Here is an 18,498-nt window from a genome sequence, read left to right as displayed (position 1 = left end):
AGGAAGGAAGGAAGGAAGGAAGGAAGGAAGGAAGGAAGGAAGGAAGGAAGGAAGGAAGGAAGGAATTGCTCTCGGTCCTATGATAAATTCCTTCTAGTTTCTTCAATGGGTATAACTCCTTTCCTCTTCTGTTACAAGAAAGACTTGTAAGCTAGTGATTATAGAACAGCCTGCTGACAACAAGCAACTTACAGAAGAAGGCTTTCTTTTGGCTCACAATTTGAAATGGTACTGATTTTCATGGTGAAATTCATGGTGGTAGCATATGGCCAGGGTTTCTCACATTTCGATGAACTAGGACACATAGAAAGAGATTGTGGTATTCTTTATATTCAGCATAGGTTCTCAACTGATGGCATGGGTGTGTCTCACATTCAGGATGAATATTCTTTCCTCAATGAATCCTCTCTGAAAACAACTTCATAACTCAAGGAACCCATACTTCTAAATAACCAGTCTATCATATTACAAAATCATGCACAGAGACTTAGCCCAATTGCAAGATGGACCAAGAGCTTCTTTCTAACTTTAATAGTATTTTTAGGTGTATTTGAGACATGATGAGTTGCATATAATCTTATGCATACACACACACACACACACTATAACAATCAAGGTAATGATGATGTGTCTAACTCTCAGGAAGCTTCGTCATATGCCTTTGCAATCTCCCCTCCCCCTCCTTCTCTGCCCCTACTCCATCTCCCAGGCTACCTCTGAGATGCTTTTATAAGCAGTGCTCCTTTGCAAGCATTTGGGGTTGGTCCCATTTCTTTCAGTGATCATCATTACTTTGATCTATGTTGTTGTAAAGAACAGTAGTTTGTTTCTATTCTGAAATGGATAAATTGTGATTTTTTTTTAAAACTATGTACCTGTCAATAGACACTGTGTCCTTTCAATTTTTGGCTATTACAGATACAGTTGCTGGGGATATTTGTGCACAAGTTTTGGTATGAGTGTGCATTTTTTTCAATGTCCTAGGAGCCCATGTAAACACATACTTAACTTATTTTTTAAAAAGACATTTAGAGGAGGCTGACCTGGCATTCATCATTTAGACATATTGCCTATCCTGCTACCTCTGCTGGGATTACATAAATGTTCTAATATGCTTGAACTGTATACTTATCTTTTAAAGATGTCAAGATGTTATAGTACTGCATGAGAGTTTCAGTTGCTGCATATTCTTACTAACACATCTTGGTGTGATTAGTCCTTGTGCACGTAAGCAATTGCTCTACCACTGAGTGTGTCTAAAAGTCTGGTTAGTCTGGGTTTTTTTTTTTTCTTTATCATTAACTAGGTGGGAATAAATACTTAGTTCTGCATGCATGGGTGTGCAGGTGTGTGCATGCACGCAATGTGTGTTCATTGTGTGTGCATATGCTTGTGTGGGCTCACCAATCCTGGCTGGTGCAGCTAGCAAGCTTTGGGATTCTCTGGTTCTTCCTAAGCACTGGGATTGCAGGCAGGCTGCCTAGACAGCCAGGCTGATTACATGGATGGGTTCTGGGGATTTGAACACTGTCCTTACAGTTTCACAGCAAGTGCTTTTAATCCACTGACCAATCTTTCAGCCCTTTTAGATTTCATTGTTTTTTCCTAATCATTAACAATGTATGTGTGTGTGTGTGTGTGTGTGTGTGTGTGTGTGTCTGTGTGCGCACGCGTGCTGATTCTTGTGAGTTAATTTTGTATCCTGCTTCTTTGCTGAAAGCCTTTATCAGCTGTAGAAGTATCCTGGTGGAGTCTTTAGGGGCTTTTATTTGTACATTCATAATGCCTACAAATAAAGGTACTTTGACTTCTTCCTTTCCTATTCATAGCCCCTTGATCTCTTTCCATTGCCTTAATGCTCTAGCTAAGACTTCAGGTACTTACACTGAATAAGGGAAGAGAGTGGACATTCTTGTCTTGTTCCTGATTTCAGTGGAAATGCTTTGCCTGTCTCTCCATTTAGGTAGATGCTGCCTGCTGTAAACCACCTTTGTTATATTGATATATGTCTCTTGTACTCCCTGATCTCTCCAGGACTTTCATCACAAAGGTATGTTTGATTTTGTCAAGGCCTTTTTTTTTTTTTTTGCATCAAATGAGATGATTATGTGGTTTTTGTCCTTCAGACTATCTATATGTGGATTACATTTATTGATTTACATATGTTAAACCATCCCTGCATCTCTGGGATGAAGCCAACTTGATCATAGTGGGTAATCTTTTTGATGCAGTCTCAGATTCAATTTGCAAGTATCTTACTAAGAACATCTTCATCTATGTCCTTAAGGGATATTGGTCTATAATTTTCTTTCTGTTGTTGGATCTTTGTGTAGATTTGCTGTCAGAGCAATAGTAACCTCACAAGAATTAGGAACTGTTCCTTCAGTTTCTATCTTGTAGGAATAATTTCAGGAGTATTGGTGTTATTGATGCTCTTCCTGAGATATCTGGTAGAATTCTGCACCGAATCCATCTGTCTTTGGGTTATTTTGGTTAGAAGACTTTTAATTACTACTTCTATTTCACTAAGTGTTATGGGTTTGTTTGAATTGTTTGATCTTGATTTAACATTGTTTGTGTATATATTGAGAAACGTATCCATTTCTTTTAGATTTTTGTTTTTGTTTTTTAAAAGATTTATTTATTTATTTATTTATTTATTTATTTATTTATTTCATGTGTGTGTGAGTATACTATAGCTGTCTTCAGCTAGAAGACACTAGAAGAGGGCATCCGATCCCCATTACAGATGGTTGTGAGCCACCATGTGGTTGCTGGGAATTGAACTCAGAACCTCTGGAAGAGCAGTCAGTGCACTTAACCACGGAGCAATCTCTCCAGCTCAGATATTTGGTTTTGTGGAGTACAGATTTTAAAAGTATATTCTATGGTTCTCTGAATTTTCTTAGTGTCTGATGTGATGCCCCCCTTTCATCTCTAGTATTATTAATTTGTTTCTTCTCTTTGTCTTTTCTTTAATTTGGCTAAGGGCTTGCCAATTTGTTGATTTTCTCTATGAACCTACTTGTCAATTCATTAATAATTCATACTGTTTTTCCTCCTTGTTTCTATTTCATTGAGTTTGATTATTTCTTGCTATCTATGTCTTGGGGTGTTACTTCTTGTTGTTTTAGAGCTCTCAGGGATTCTGTTAAAGTACTAATATGAGATAACTTTAGTATTATGATGTAAGCACCATGATGAATTACCTCTTTTAACTGCTTTCATTTCATTGTATGATAGGAAAAGTTATTTTCATTTTCATTTAATTCTAAAAAACAAAAATTTAATTTCTTTCCCGATTTCTGTCTTGACCCAATTTTCATTTAACAGTGAGTGACTTGTTCAGTTCCATGAGTTTGTATACATTCTGTTGCTGCTGTTATCCAATTTTACTTTATGGTGGTCAGATAGGAAACAGGGTGTTATTTTGAATTTCTTATATTTGTTAATACTTGTTTCATGTCCTAATATCTGGTCAGTTTTGGAGAAAGTTCCATGAGCCGCTGAAAAGAAACTATATCCTTTGTGTTTGGGGGAAATGTTCTCTAAATATTACCTAGGTCCACTAGATTCATGATGCTACTTAACTTCCCATTTCTCTGTTTAGTTCTGGTCAGGATGACCTGTCTGTTGGTGAGAATGGAGTACCAAAGTCACTTACTATCACTGAGTGTCAATATGTGGTTTTAGCTGTAGTAGTATTTCTTTTATGAACTTGGATGTTCTTATATTTGGTACATAAATATTTGCAATATCCTTTTGGTAGATGGGACGGCTACTCAAAGTGGCCAACTTGAGTATATCTGAAATATATATCTTGACAATATCTGGAACCCAAACCTAAGGTGCAGAATAAACTTGTGAGAAATTTCTCTTGATTGGATCATTTGAAGTGAGAAGACCCACCTTATATCTGGGCTATATCTTTTAGTGGCAGCCTCTATAAATGATATGGAAAAGGAAACTTGCTTTCTATGTCTAGTTCTCCTTATTCTTGCTTTCAAGTTGATTCCTTCACTGGCATTACAGCCTCCTTCTATCACACACTGAAAACCATCTGAGACATGGTGGACTCAGCAACTACTGGATTCTTTTGCCAGGAGACAGCTATTCTTGGAATAATCAGGCCACTGACTGTAAGCCACTCTAATAAATCTCAAATATGTGTGTGTATTCATATACATGCATATATATGTATATATATATTTTATTCTATCAGTGCTGTTTCTCTAGAGAACCTTGACTAATAAAATAAAATTTTCTTTTAATGATTGTATAGTTTCCTTCCATATTTCTTCTGATTATTTTTGGTGTAGACTATTTTGTCAGCTGTTAAAATGCCTCCAGGATGGCCAGAACTACATAGTAAGACCCTAATCGAGAAACCAAAAAAACAAACCAAAACTTAACCACTTTCCCTGTGGTTGTAGAGGCTCCCTTTGTAAACCCTGCCTCTGATGACCTCCAGCTGCTAGGCTTGACCTCTAGACTACTCTGGATGCTGGTCCTGACCCCTGGAAGGTGCTACAGCCAAGCCTGGCCCTGAAGAGCTCCAATTGCTAGGTATCATCCCTAAGGTGCTCCAGGATCAACCCCACTCCCCACCCCATCCCTCCCAGACTTCCATAATGGCTGTAAAGGCTGTCTCAAGCCTCTGGGGTATGAGAGTGGCCAGGCCCCACTCTACAGAAAACAAAACAAAACAAAACAAAACAGCAATCCATGTGCTTGTCCTGAGATCAGGCCACTCTGGGAAGCTCCATATACCCCGTCCTCCAAGAAACCCTCTATAAAGTCTGTCTTCCGCTCAGTTCTCTGCTGCTGCTGCTTACCAGAGTGGAGGCAGGCCCCCTCCTGGGCTTTCCAATCTTTTTGAGTCGACTGTATGAGATTTGTTGTGTGATGGCGTGATTTGTGGTGTTCTTTGACCAAGCCCCCTCAGTCAGTCAACAGGGTCTCAGTGCAGGAGTGAGGATTAAAAAGAAAAAAGACAACATTGTAGCATGACCCCAGTCAATTCTGAGACTGAAGGCAAATTTAATTTTCCCAATCCGCTTTTTATACCATTTTAATTACATGCAAGTATTAAGGGCGACCAGTACAATAAGGAACAAGCAAGGCAATAAGTAAAGTCCCTTGATTACTCCTGTGACAGTTGTTTCCAAGGGCTTGTCATAATGACCAAAATACCTGAGCCCACTTCCTTGTCCAAGCCCAAAATCTTGCCTGAAGCCTACTTCTTTTGTTCCACCCTAAGACTAAAATTCCTGCCTTACCCTACTTCCCTATTATAGCCTGAAGTAAGATTCTTGCCTTACTTACTTCCTCATCATGCCCAGATGTCAGATTCCTGCCTGAACTTATGTCACTGTCATGGCCAGTGCCAGATTCCTACCTGAAGCCCATTTCCTTGTCCTTGGCCAATGTCAGACTCCCGCCAAGCAGCACCCCAAAAGGCTCTCCACAATTCTTTGAATCTGGACTGCCAGGAAACCTTCCCTTCAGAGTTATAACATTTTGGGGACACCTCTACAGTCCTGCCACAGAAGCCAAGTAGTAACACTTCCATTGGGGAAAGACTTTTTCCCCAGAGCTGTACCACTTTCAACAGCTTCATCTACATCTGTTGACATATATAAACAATAGGCTTCATAAGCTAGCATCCTCATGTGAGGGAGGGAGGACAGAAAGCTTTTTCTTTTGAGTCTATGTGGCCTCACGTATTGTACTTTCTAAGTCTATCCATTATTACCATGAAAATTTGTTTTTATTTTTATTTAGAGATGAATACTCCATTTTGTGTATGTACCACATTTTCACTATCCATTCATCTATCAAACAATGCTTAGGTTGGTTTAATTTCTTTGCTGTTGTAGACTAGAGCAGCAAGAAACATGGATGTGCAAAATATCTCCACTGTAGGCTATGGAGTTCTCTGCACATAACATGTAGGCATGGAAAAGCTGGTCATATGGCAGGTCTATTTTTAATTTTTTCAGGACTTTCTTTCTTTCTTTCTTCCTTTCTAATTAATTTATTTATTATATGTAAGTATACTGTAGCTGTCTTCAGACACCCTAGAAAAGGGCATCCATCAGATCTCATTACAGGTGGTTGTGAGCCACCATGTGGTTGCTGGGATTTGAACTCAGGACCTCTGGAAGATCAGTCAGTGTTCTTAACCACTGAGCCATCTCTCCAGCCCCCCAACTGAGTTTCATACTGGCTCATTGATTTGTTTTCCCATCAGGGTAAGGATTTCTTTTCCCCTCCATTCTCTTCAACATTTATTGTCAGATTTCTTGATGATAGCATTCTGATTGAAGTGAGAATTAACTTATTCAAAGTAATTTTAATTTACAGTTCTGTGATAACTAGGGATGTTGAACAGTTTTAAAAGTAGTTATTTGTGATTCATATTTGTGAGCCAATTGTGTCATAGTTTTTTAAAAAAAAAGTTTAAAAAACTTTCTAATGTATGTGTGGTGGTGGTCATGGTGGTGAAGTGTATACAATGTAATTGGTAGTGGAAATGTGAAGCCCTAAGTGGAGCTTCATGGTTTAAAACAGCCATTCTAATTGTATAGAAGTCCGTGACGATGGATCAGTTTGGTACTGGGCAAGTGTGAGCATGCTATTGGCTGTGGTGAACTCTTTTATGACTTCCTAGCTACAATGCACTGAAATTTCTGAAGCCATGAGCCAACTGAAACCTTTCTGTCAGATATGTTGGTTAGAGTGAGGAGAAAAGTCATAAATGCATTTCCCCTTTTAAAATGTACATGAATACTATCCACCTTAAAGCTGGAATACCTGCATTATGATCAGAAAGAACATACTCCAGAGTAATAATAACCGCAAAAAAATAGGTCAGTTGACAATGTAGATCTCTCCATAATGATAAAAACTTTCTCTGGCAGGCGATAAATATGGGCAGTAGCAGCTGACAGACAGAAAAGAAACAGAGAATGAGCCGTAATTATAGTCATATTTCCAGTACTTTTTCAGCACTGGGTATTGAACCCAGAGACTCATACATGATAGGCTGGACGTCTTTGTTTGTTTGTTTTAGGTTTTTCAAGACAGGGTTTCTCTGTGTAGTCCTGGCTGCCCTGGAACTCACCTTGTAGACCAGGCTGGCCTTGAATTCAGAAATCTGCCTGCCTCTGCCTCCCAAGTGCTGGGATTAAAGGCGTGCACCACCACACCTGGCCCAGCCCTAGCCTTCTTATATGCCTTTCTTATGCTTGAAAAGACAAGCAAGACAGGAAACCAGAGCCATGTTGAAGATCAACTTAACTGACATTTATAAAACACTCTATACAATAACTGAACATACTTTATTACCAAAGCACAATGAACATTTACCACATCAGATGATACTCGGAAACACGTGACAAGTTTTTTTAAAAATTATTTAAATGATTCAAATATAATTTATAAAGATTTTGCAGGTCAAGTGAAACGAAAACTCATCAAAATAAGTGGGATTCAGCTAAGTTATTATTCATATAGTAAGTTATCGAACGACTCTAAGTATTAATGAAAGAAAGATGAAATTTCAAGACCTGTAAGTCATGTAAAGTACTCAGAAGTTGCTGGTTGTTTGTGAGCCTAGAGGCTGCCTGCGGCTGAGAACAAAGCAGAACAGACAGGGCTGTTGTTAAGACATTCCTAAGAACAGCTTGACTGTAAAAATGAAAAAATGCAACGACACAGGCAAGGCTATCTTGTCTGGGTCAACACCACCTAGCCGGAACCTCCCCTCTGTCTACTGCCCCTTGACGCCGGGTAAAGTCCTACATCAACTGGTTGCTATGTGAACAAAGATAAGCCCCCAGCCCACAGGAACAAAGTCCTGCTGCCCTTTTGCTGACATGTAATCTTTCTGTTAATGTTTGAATAAGCCAATAGCGTGTCCTTATGCTGAATTCCACACCCCTAAGCCCCTTACCCCATAAAAACCCCTAATTTTCGAGCCTTGGGGTTGAATCCACTGTCTCCTGCGTGAGATATGTTTCGACCCAGAGCTCTGTCGTTAAACTGCCTTATGTGTTTACAACAAGAAAGGATTCTCGTGTTTATTTGGGTTCTCTCTCTCTCCCGAGGCTGGAGTGGGGGGGGGGTCCCCAAAAGGGGGTCTTACATTATCGGGAAGATGACCTCAGTTTGTGAGTTAAGGTAGAAAAAAATTTAATAACTACTTAGTTCGAGGCCAGCCTGGTCTACAAAGTGAGTTCCAGGACAGCCAGAGCTATACAGAGAAACCCTGTCCCGAAAAAACCAAACAACAACAACAACAAAAAAGAAAAAGAAAAAAAAAACAAACAAAAACCCAAACTTAAAAACAATGGGAAAAAAACCCCAGAAGAAATAACAAGAAAACCAAAAAGCAGTAAACAAATCATTACTTTCGGGATTGGGAGCAGTCAGATCCTAGGGGACAAAACAGGGCTATTGTTTACAGATATTCATCAATAAATCAAGCAGTTTCGACAGTTTCACCAGATACTACAGCTCTCTCAAAGAGAAACAATGGTGGGTGCTTGTTGGACAAGTGAGTGCGAGCTAGGGCAGGGTAATGTGTGGGTGGTTTTGGGCATTAGAGGCATGATTTTGCTCCAAGAAACTGTTTTTGTTTGTTTGTTTTTGAGACCATCACTCACGATTTCATACTGATCTTTCCAGCAATGGGAAGGTTGGTTTTGGATATCTCCTGGAAGGTCATCCTGGGACAGAACAGGCCTGCTGGAAATGGCCAGCTGCCCCGCGGAAGGGCCGGGCTGTACCTTCCCTTGCCACTATCTCAGCAGCGGCCCGCAGACTCCCTGGCCGGACCAGGGCGGGGCTGTGCGCCTGCGCAGCTCAGCAAACGCGCTCTCCAGCGTCTGCTGCCGGAAATCTGACCTTTCGCTCCAGCTGCTGATTCCTTTCCGGGGTCACGTTGATCTTCCGGGTCCTGTGACAGGGTTGTCTACGCCGCCTTTTCGGCGACTTTTTAGTCTTCCGCCTTTCCCCCCCCCCCCCCTTTCTTTTTGTTGTTGCCATCCCCAGCCTTCCACGGCCGCGCGGGCCCGGCCTTAGGCTCGTGACTCTCCGCCGCCCTGCCCGCCCGAGCTGGGCCGCGCCGCGCCGCTGGCCGCTCCTACCTCTGCCTGCTCGGGCGGCAGCTCCGGCCTGGGAGCGTGTTGGCGGGCAGTGCCGCTGGGCCCCGCTCGGCCCTTCGGCGTGGACGCCGGTGAGTTTCGTGGCTTCGGTGGGGATGCACGTGTGCAGGCCCCGGTCCCCGGCCGGGCGCGTGAAACTTGGCTGAGACTGGCGCTGTGTTTTGCGCGGGAGAGCCTGGCGCTCCCCCGGAGCTCCCCGGATTAGGGGCGTTCCCAGGCCGCCGGACTTTGGGAAGAATGTTGGCCATTCTCTGATCTGTCTTCTCGCTAGTTCTCCTGTCGCCTCCCGCCCTATCCTCATTCCCTAGACCGAAAGAGTAAGACTGTCTTGATACTCCCTCTTGGAGTTCCAAAAGGCAGTGGAGACCTAAGGTAAATGTCTTAATTAACGAACTCTTGTGGAAGGCATTTATCTTTAAGACAATTAAACAGCATGGAGTCATCTCAGTAAAAACACAGGTCGGGACTGGCTGATGGTCGAATTCACTTTTCCTAGTCAGATTTGTGGTTGGGCTCTCCTTCCTTTATCTGCTTCAGAACACAAGGGGCAATGTGTTTCCTGGTATCTGGTGACTTAAGTTTCTTTTCTTGTTTTGCCCCATTTGAGCGTTGTTTAAAATAGTTTATTGATAAGAGGAAAGGAAGAGGAAAAATTGTGCAGGTCAAACAGGGTTGGAAACTTAACATGTTTAGCGTATGGTTTTTGTGAAGTCACACTACCATCATAGTACATAGTTTAGTACTACAGGGCTTTGCTGTGTTAACAGCTATTAACAAGGTTAATCTGTACTGATCAGTAACCTGTAATAGAAACACTGGTTGGTGTGAATAGCCCCGATTGTATGTGTTCGAGAAATACACAGACTCCGTGAAACTCTTGGATGGAATTTAATTTTTAATAAAAAGAATGCTCTGTTCAAAGCCCGAAGGTGGTTTTGACAGTGCATGCTGAGCAGGATTTGGGAGTTACACTTGTAGAACAAAGAACTGATCCAAGACACTTAAGAGTGCACACATAACTTGATTAAGCCATACAGTTCTTGTTTATAGTAGGTAATTGCTACTTTCTCAGGAATCTTGATTAAGAGACAGTTATGTAAACTTGAGTAGTCTATAACTTGTTGAGATCAATTTGACTACAGTTAATTCCAGTTGCAAATTAAGAGACCAAATACTATTATCACTCGAAATACTCTGTTACTGTCGTGTCTCGTGTCTGTTCATTTACACATAAACCTGTATTAATCTTGCCTTGATTTAAGCATATTAGACAAAGCAGTCTTAAAGTTCTTTTCTCAAGGCAAGAAGTAGTACAATGCTTTTTAAAAACAGTACACATTTTATCTAGATTATCCTATTTTATTGTTTTGTACAGATTTAAAGGCCAGTAACTAGCCGGGCGTGGTGGCGCACGCCTTTAATCCCAGCACTCGGGAGGCAGAGGCAGGCGGATTTCTGAGTTCGAGGCCAGCCTGGTCTACAAAGTGAGTTCCAGGACAGCCAAGGCTACACAGAGAAACCCTGTCTCGAAAAACAAAAAAACAAAAAACAAACAAACAAACAAACAAAAAAAAGCCAGTAACTTTTAAGGTATGAAAAGTAGGATACTATCTCTTTCTGGCTGTTACTATAAAATTTAGTCATACTACTACAGAACATGTGAAATAACTTACAGGTAGTCTCTAGTGGGGGGAGCTTTTTTAAGACTATAACGAAAATGGTTAAGATTTTATGAAGTTCTGATACAGTGATAGTTTCACTTGATCGAAGTTCATTAAACCATTTTACAAACATCTCTTGTGTTTTGTTTTACTCTTCAGTCAGGATCTCTCTCTATAGCTTTAGCTAGCCTAGACCTTACCATGTTTTTGGACCAGGCAGGCCTTGAACTCACAGAGATCTGCCTCCCTCTGTCTTTTAAGCAGTGGGATCAAAGGTGTGTATGCCACCACAACTGGTTCCCTTGTGTTTTTGCAGTAGATCATTGTTTTAATATCATTACAATCATTGAAGTATATTAGAAAACAGTTTTGAAATCTCTGGGTTTTGATTAACTTCCTTATCTCTAGAGGATTGTTTAGGCTATGGGGGTGGGGGTGTGAGCCTAGAATGCTACTGGTTAACTTTCTTAGGAATGGTTCTGTTTTGAAGTCTGTCAGGTAAGTTTAACTTAAGGGTCAGAATTCCTGAGAGAACCTGACTAGTATTTTATTTTAGGACTCCAGAAGAATGACTGTTTCTCAGAGGCAGGCTGATCTCTGAGTTCAGGGCCAGCCAGGTCTAGAGTTCCAAGACAGCAAGGCTACAATACACAGTGAGACCCTTTCTCAATAAAATAATACATGGAAGTTAATACTTATTTTGCATTTGAATATACTGAATTAGATATGTACCCTAGAATTTTTGGCTAAGAAAATTTTAAGCCAAGAATTATCTGGTTTTAATGTTGTAGAGTAGTTCTGTATACCATATCCTCTTTTGACTTCTACTTAGTTGGATTTGATCATGTAATGGGATAGAAATAAAAGTGAGAGCTTATTACCGACATTTCTGAATCTTTTAAGTCTGAATGCAGACATATAGGACTTGTTTGGGTCCAGAAGCAAAACCCAGCATATTGTTGATTGGAACTGGAGCCACCGTGTTGGTAGTGAGGGCTGTACCTGGGTCCTCTGTAAGAGCCGTCAGAGCTCTTGACCACGACCCCTCCGGTCTTCCTTGTTTGCTTTTAGAGATAGGTCTTCACTCCTTTGAAACTCAGGCTGTACACTTCACAGTCCATCTGCCTCAGGCCCTGAGTTCTGGGGTTTCAGGAATGTGCCACCACGGCTAGCTGTGAGACAGGGCTTTCTTGGTTTTCAGTCTTCTTTGTCTGGCCCAGGCTGAGTGTGAACTTGCTGAGGTTTCCCAGCTGGTCTCAAACTGCTGATCATCTTCGCTTAGCTTTCCAAGCCCTGGAATTTCAGGTGTGTGCCTCTCTGCATGACTTGAAATAGAACTTTTTAGTTGTAGTTTTCTAAAGTATAGATGCTTCTTTTACTTAGGTCCATAGTTTCTGTATTCCAAAATACGATATGTCAAACAAAATTCATTATGCGGACCACTTAATGACATTTTTTTCATAAACTTGGTGAAAAAGATTGTTTGTGAATGAGCAGTTTGTTCAGGGAAGCAGAGAAAAGGGAACCAAGTCTTAGCCATCCCTTCCCTCTGAGCAGTGTAATTCAGGTACAGGTCAGCAGTTACTGTAAAGAAATAACAACCAACTGTCCCCCAAACCCCCTAGCAGGAAGTGTAGACTTGGTGGAGGAAGTGGAGAGACTTATTTCCTATGGGAAATACTTTGTCTCTGGTACAAATTAGAGTTAGGCATTTGGAGTGAGGTTTTTTTTTTCAGAATTGAAAAACCAAGGAACAAAATTTATATGCGTAAGTTTTAGTTTCTTTTTAGGCTCCTCCAGCCCCCTTTCTAACTCTTAGAATTTTTCAAATTCTCTAATTTTTTTTTTTTTTTGTAATTCATTTAACTGTCTAGGTATTACGCACATAGTATATACACACATGAAACTTGTATTAATATGCAAATTCATAACAAATATATACAAAACCAAAAAGTATGGTAGATTTATTTTTAGCTTTTTTTCTTTTTCCCCCCCTCCTATTTAATTTTTTTTTTTCCAAGACAGGTTTTCTCTGTAGCTCTGGCTTTCCTAGAATTCCCTTTGTAGACCAAACTGGCTTTGAACTCAGAGGTCTTCCTGCCTCTGCCTCCCGAGTGCTGTAATTAAAGGCACATACCACCACACCCAGCTATTTTTAGTTTTTGAGAATTCTTCACACTGATTTCGAGAATGCATGGACCAGTTTGTAACCCCACAGTGAATGACTGAGGGTTCCTTTTCCCCCACAACCCCTCCAGCTTTTTTTACTCTTTGTCTTGTTGACCTTTGCCTTTCTGACTGAGATAAGATAGCTCAAAGTTGTTTGGATTTGCGGTTCTTTTTTCTTTTTTTTTTTTTTTTTTTTTTTTTTTTTTTTTTTGGTTTTTCGAGACAGGGTTTCTCTGTGTAGTCCTGGCTGTCCTGGAACTCACTTTGTAGACCAGGCTGGCCTCGAACTCAGAAATCTGCCTGCCTCTGCCTCCCAAGTGCTGGGATTAAAGGCGTGTGCACCACCACGCCTGGCTGCATTTCTTAATTATTATCGTAAGATCATCTTTCTGCTCTGACTGAACTGTCAACTTCCCTTTTCTATCCTTCTGGGAATTTACCCTAGTCTGGGTTTTCTTTTGAGACAGTCTCATGATGCTGCCCTAGCTAGCTTGAAACTTATAACTAGGCTGGCCTTGAACTCTTGAGGATCCATTTGGCTCTGTATCACCAGTGGCTGAAAACAGGTTTGCACCTCCCACCTTAGTCTCCTGAATGCTGGGACTACTAGTGTATGTCACCTTGCCTCACCTTTCTCTTCTTACCCTCCATATACACAAATATTTTCATTTTTCCTATAGACAGGGATTTCAGAACATTTTACTTAAGCTTTAAAAAGTTAAAGGGATTAATTTGTGTCTTGTGGCTTCCACTGTTGCTATTAGAAAGTCCAGAGACATTTTTGATCCCCAGCTTCTTAATATTTCCTCCTCTGGAATATTAATAAATTGTTTTTCTCTGGATATTCTGAAATTTCATCTGTGCGTATATGTAATTTTTAGTCCAGGACAATTTTTTATTTGTTCAGTGATTTTCATCTTTGTGTGTTTTTCTGTTTTTCATGAACTTTGCTGAAATGATAGCATACTTGGGTTTTCTAGGCTTTTATCATTATCGTCATTCTTCTTTTTTGTTCATTGTTATAGTTTTTGCATATTTTCTTTTTTTTCCTCCCTCTTTGGTGATCTGTGATATGTTATTTTAGGCATGAGCCTAAATGGAAGATAGTGTACTTGGCAGCCATTAGCATTTCTTGTAGATAAGCTAGTAAGTTATTCTCTTTTTCATGGCAGACCCTTTTACTGTGTTATATCATTTTGCTTATTGTTATATTGTACACAGTTCCACAGCTAAGAGTTTTCTAATTGCCTATTTTAAGAAGGTGGCCAGGGAGCATCATTGTTACTTCAGTTGGTTTTTGTATGCTGCCTTACCTACACCTTTGCTGGATCAGTCATTGAAAAAATTTTTTAAAAGGACCGTTTAGTATCTTACTAGGTTAGTGAGGTGCTCTGTCCTCTATAGTGTTTCTTCCTCTGTGAACAAGACTATGTCATTGTGTCTTTTATGCATAGACATTGAGAAGAATCTTGGAAATGTATAAATTGGTAGGTGACATACTTTCCTCATTGCTTCAGATATCTAAAGTACCACAGCCTAGTCAGGTCCTCACATGATAGCTTGCAGCTTCTTATGAGTTATGTTGTGAATAAATGTAACAATCTGAGCAGCTTAATTAAATTTCTTGAATGATTTGTTGCTAGAATAGTGGTGATAAAAGATTTGTTGCTACTTAGGTAAACTTACTAGAGTAAATTCACCAGAAAATTTGAAACATGCATAATATTAAAAGCATTTGAATGTGGTTTAGATTTTGAATAACTCAGTGATTTGTTACCTATAGTAGAACGTAAGGCCTATTTAAACTATCAGAAATAACTTTGCAAATGAAACGACTAACTTGATAGCTGATTATTTTAGGTAGAAGATACTTATCAAGCAGTTCTGAATCTTGAAGCTATAATAATGCAGTTTTATCCTTTTGAATTATAGGTGGAAGAATACATGTTTACCTTTAGTGAACACGAGCATGTTCCCAAACTCAATCTTGGGTCGTCCACCCTTCACTCCAACCCACCAACAGCATAATAACTTCTTTGCTCTCTCACCAACTCTTTATTCACACCAGCAACTTATAGATGCACAATTCAACTTTCAAAATGTAGAGTAAGTATGGTGTTCTATTGAACCAGGTCATTAAGTTGTTTTCTCTTTGATATAAAATTTTGTGTTCAGTATTTGAAAATAGAGAAATTATCATTATTTATTTTTTAAAGATTTATTTATTTTATGTATATGAGTACACTGTTACTCTCTTCAGACAGAAGAGGGCTTTGGATCCCCATTACAGATGGTTGTGGTGGCTGGGAATTGAACTCCGGACCTCTGGAGGAGCAGTCAGTGTTCTTAACCACTGAGCCATCTCTCTAGCCCTGAAAAAATATTATTAAACCTTGGGGGTTTTTGTTTGTGTTGTTTTTTGACTAGTAAAGTATTTAGTTTGTGTGGAATTTTTGGTTCTAAGGAAAAATATTCATATTACTATTGTTCTTTGCTTTTGGTAGCTTGTCTAGAGCTGTGTCCTTACAGCCCCTGACATATGGAACTGTCAGTCCAATACAGACCTCAACATCCCCATTATTTCGAGGAAGGAAGTAAGTATTTCTCGAGTGTTTTAGAAGAAATGTTATAGTCCTAAGAACTATGTAGCAGTTTTATAAAATTATGGACAGTGTAGCCTATTCGTTTCTTTGTACAAAAGCTGAAGGATGGAGACACGGATGGTATAGCTGGAATTTGAAATGTAGCTTTCTGCTTCTAGAACCGAGTTTCTATGAACAAGTTTCTATGATGAACATTCCAAGTTTTCTGGATTGTCATTGGAAAAGTTATATACTGGTTCTAAGACCATTGACTTCATTAGTTCTATTTGTGTATTTTTGAAATTGCCTTAGTAGCCATGAGTAAATAAGTTCCATTAGTTCATAGTTACAGATTTTTTAAAAATTAATATTTTAATTGGAGATACTCAGTGTGTATGCTGTAATTACTTTCAGTATTAAAAATAACAAATGAACATTTATGTGTTTAGCCCTTATATACTTTTACTTATGAGTAGGAGTTCTTTTTTTTTTTTTTTTTTTTTTTTTTGGTTTTTCGAGACAAGGTTTCTCTGTGTAGCTCTGGCTGTCCTGGAGCTCACTTTGTAGACCAGGCTAGCCTCGAACTCAGAAATCTGCTTGCCTCTGCCTCCCGAGTGCTGGGATTAAAGGCGTGCGCCACCACGCCCGGCTTGGAAGGCATTTCTTGTGCAGAAAGTAAATAGTAAAAGTCCACTAGGGAGTTTACAATGCTGCCTTTAAAACCAAGGAGCTACCGTGTTGTTGTTATCTGTTTCCACGTATTATGTATGCATCTCTGGTCAGGAAGCTGTGACTTTAGTCACTAAGGTATATTTGCTTGTTTTCAGGAGAATAAGCGATGAAAAAGCTTTTCCTCTTGATGGTAAACGGCAGCGTTTCCATTCACCCCACCAAGAGCCAACTATAATCAACCAGCTAGTGCCTTTATCAGGTGACAGAAGATATTCCATGCCACCGTTGTTTCACACGCACTATATACCAGATATAGTCAGATGTGTTCCACCTCTTCGAGAAATTCCACTCTTAGAACCTCGAGAAATCACACTGCCTGAGGCCAAAGATAAGGTAATTTTAATACAGCTGTTTGTTTTGCCTTTTGAAGTTTCATATAAAGAATGTATTTAAAAGGATCGGGAGTACCTGATTTTCTACATTTATTTTCTTTCTGAATATCACTGATTTTCCTGTCATGAGTATACCTGTCAGGATCAGATTTTTTTATTTTTTAACTTACAAAATTTGGGATTAGAACCTAAGACATTTGATTTGTTAGTCTCTTGCATCCTGTTGTTTTTTGAATGAATGACTAAATGACTTGGTGGTGGTGGTGTTTTTGAGACAAGGTTTCTTTGTAGCTCTGGTGGTCCTAGAATTTACTCTGTAGAGCAAACTGGTCTAGATAGAATTCACTAAGATTTGCCTGTGTCTGTGTCCCAAGTGCTCAGATGAAAGGTGTGTACCACTACACCCAATACAACATCTTACTATAGAAAAACATGGCCATTCCTATGGAGATTGTAATAAAATGGTAAAAAGCATTGGTTTTTTTTTTTTTTTTGATGTTCTCCGGGGAAATAACATTTAAATGGTGTGACCAAGAAAGATTTATCAGAAAGATGAGTAAAAGTTATTTTGGTTAAGTGGAAGAATTTGCTCCTCCTTGGAAAATGATGTGAACATTGGGAACAAGGAGTTGTTTAATATCCCATGGTAGAAGAATGTTGCTTTCCTCAGCTACATTAGTGAAAGTTAAGAAGCACTTGTAGGTAGTGGGGAAAGGTGCACAACGTCTGTCATCCTTTTGTTCTCTGAGTGCTACTGTAAACTTCCTCTCCCTGACTGCCTTACTCCTTTTCTTTAGAGTCTTGCTGTGTAGTTCAAGCTGGCCTTAGATTGAAATTCACCCTTTTAAAATGTACAGATCAGTAGATTTTACTAAGGTCATAAAGTTGTGCAGTTACCTATTTCCAAAACATATTCTCTACTCCCATGAAAACTTAATACTTCAACCATGTTCACTTTCCTTCCCACTTCCTGTAAATAGAACCATGTGACCTATGGCCATTTGTGCCTATGTTCTTTCATTTCATGTAATGGTTTTAGGGTTTATCAGTGTGGATTTGTTTTTGTTTTGAGACTACTTGCCATGTAGTTTAGGCTGGTCTTGAACACACTAGCCTCCTGCCTCAGCTTCACTGAGTGTTGGAATTGCATTTTTTCGGTTGAATAATATTTTATTGTGTAGATATATACTATATTTTGCTAACATTCCTCAAGTGATGGACTTTTAGGTTTCTTACTCTGGCTGTTAATAATGGTGCTGTAAATGTCTTGAATACAGAATTTTGAGTGGATATGTGTTTTCGCTCTTGATATGTACACAGAAGTGAAATTGTTGGGTAATATGGTTAAAATATGTTCAACCATTTAGGAAGATTTATTTATTATTATTCATAAGTACACTTTAGCTGTCTTCAGACACATGAGAAGAGGGCATCAGATCTCATTACAAGTGGTTGTGAACTACCATGTGGTTGCTGGGATTTGAACTCAGGACCTTCGGGAGAGCAGTCACTGCTCTTACTCACAGAGCTATCTCACCAGCCCCCCCCTTTTTTTTAAAGATTTATTTGCTATATTTATATGAGTACACTAGAAGAGGGCATCAGATTCTATTACAGATGGTTGTGAGCCACCATGTAGTTGCTGGGAATTAAACTCAGAACCTCTGGAAGAGCAGTCAGTGCTCTTTACTGCTGAGCCATCTCTCCAGTCCCTCAAGGTTTATCCTCTTATTGGAGGATATTGGAGCCTTATTGGAGGCTCTTTATTGGAGCCTTCTGGTATAACAGTGGTTTCAGTTTTCATTCCTTAATGTATGGTGATACTAAGCATCTTTTTTTTTTTTTTTTTTTT

At 39.6% G+C, this 18,498-nt stretch overlaps 1 protein-coding gene and 1 long non-coding RNA gene across 5 annotated transcripts in view; one reads left to right on the top strand and one right to left on the bottom strand.

The window, feature by feature from the left end:
• Nucleotides 1-8,901, bottom strand: part of LOC110308085 — a 16,556-nt gene extending 7,655 nt beyond the window's left edge. Inside the window, exons 1-2 of the long non-coding RNA XR_002379516.2 lie at nucleotides 8,670-8,901; nucleotides 6,817-6,946 (exon numbers count right to left, since the gene is read on the bottom strand). This is a non-coding gene — a long non-coding RNA (uncharacterized LOC110308085). The remainder of the gene's footprint in view (nucleotides 1-6,816; nucleotides 6,947-8,669) is intronic.
• Nucleotides 2,032-18,498, top strand: part of Tent2 (terminal nucleotidyltransferase 2) — a 54,222-nt gene continuing 37,755 nt past the window's right edge. For 2 of the 4 annotated variants that reach the window (XM_029468580.1, XM_029468581.1), the window contains exons 1-4: nucleotides 2,032-2,050; nucleotides 14,933-15,106; nucleotides 15,505-15,594; nucleotides 16,410-16,647. In XM_029468580.1, the coding sequence (XP_029324440.1) occupies nucleotides 14,970-15,106; nucleotides 15,505-15,594; nucleotides 16,410-16,647 (465 nt within the window). In that variant the 5' untranslated portion in view covers nucleotides 2,032-2,050; nucleotides 14,933-14,969. Of the gene's footprint in view, nucleotides 2,051-8,936; nucleotides 9,242-9,278; nucleotides 9,543-14,932; nucleotides 15,107-15,504; nucleotides 15,595-16,409; nucleotides 16,648-18,498 lie in introns of those variants that run through there. The other 2 variants (XM_021180433.2, XM_021180431.2) reach the window with 2 other exon arrangements.

This window comes from Mus caroli, chromosome 13 (assembly GCF_900094665.2).
Source record: "Mus caroli chromosome 13, CAROLI_EIJ_v1.1, whole genome shotgun sequence".
In the NCBI taxonomy this organism is placed as follows: Eukaryota; Metazoa; Chordata; class Mammalia; order Rodentia; family Muridae; genus Mus; species Mus caroli.
Note: the sequence above shows the minus strand (reverse complement) of the source record. Positions and strands in the feature narration are given on the sequence as shown.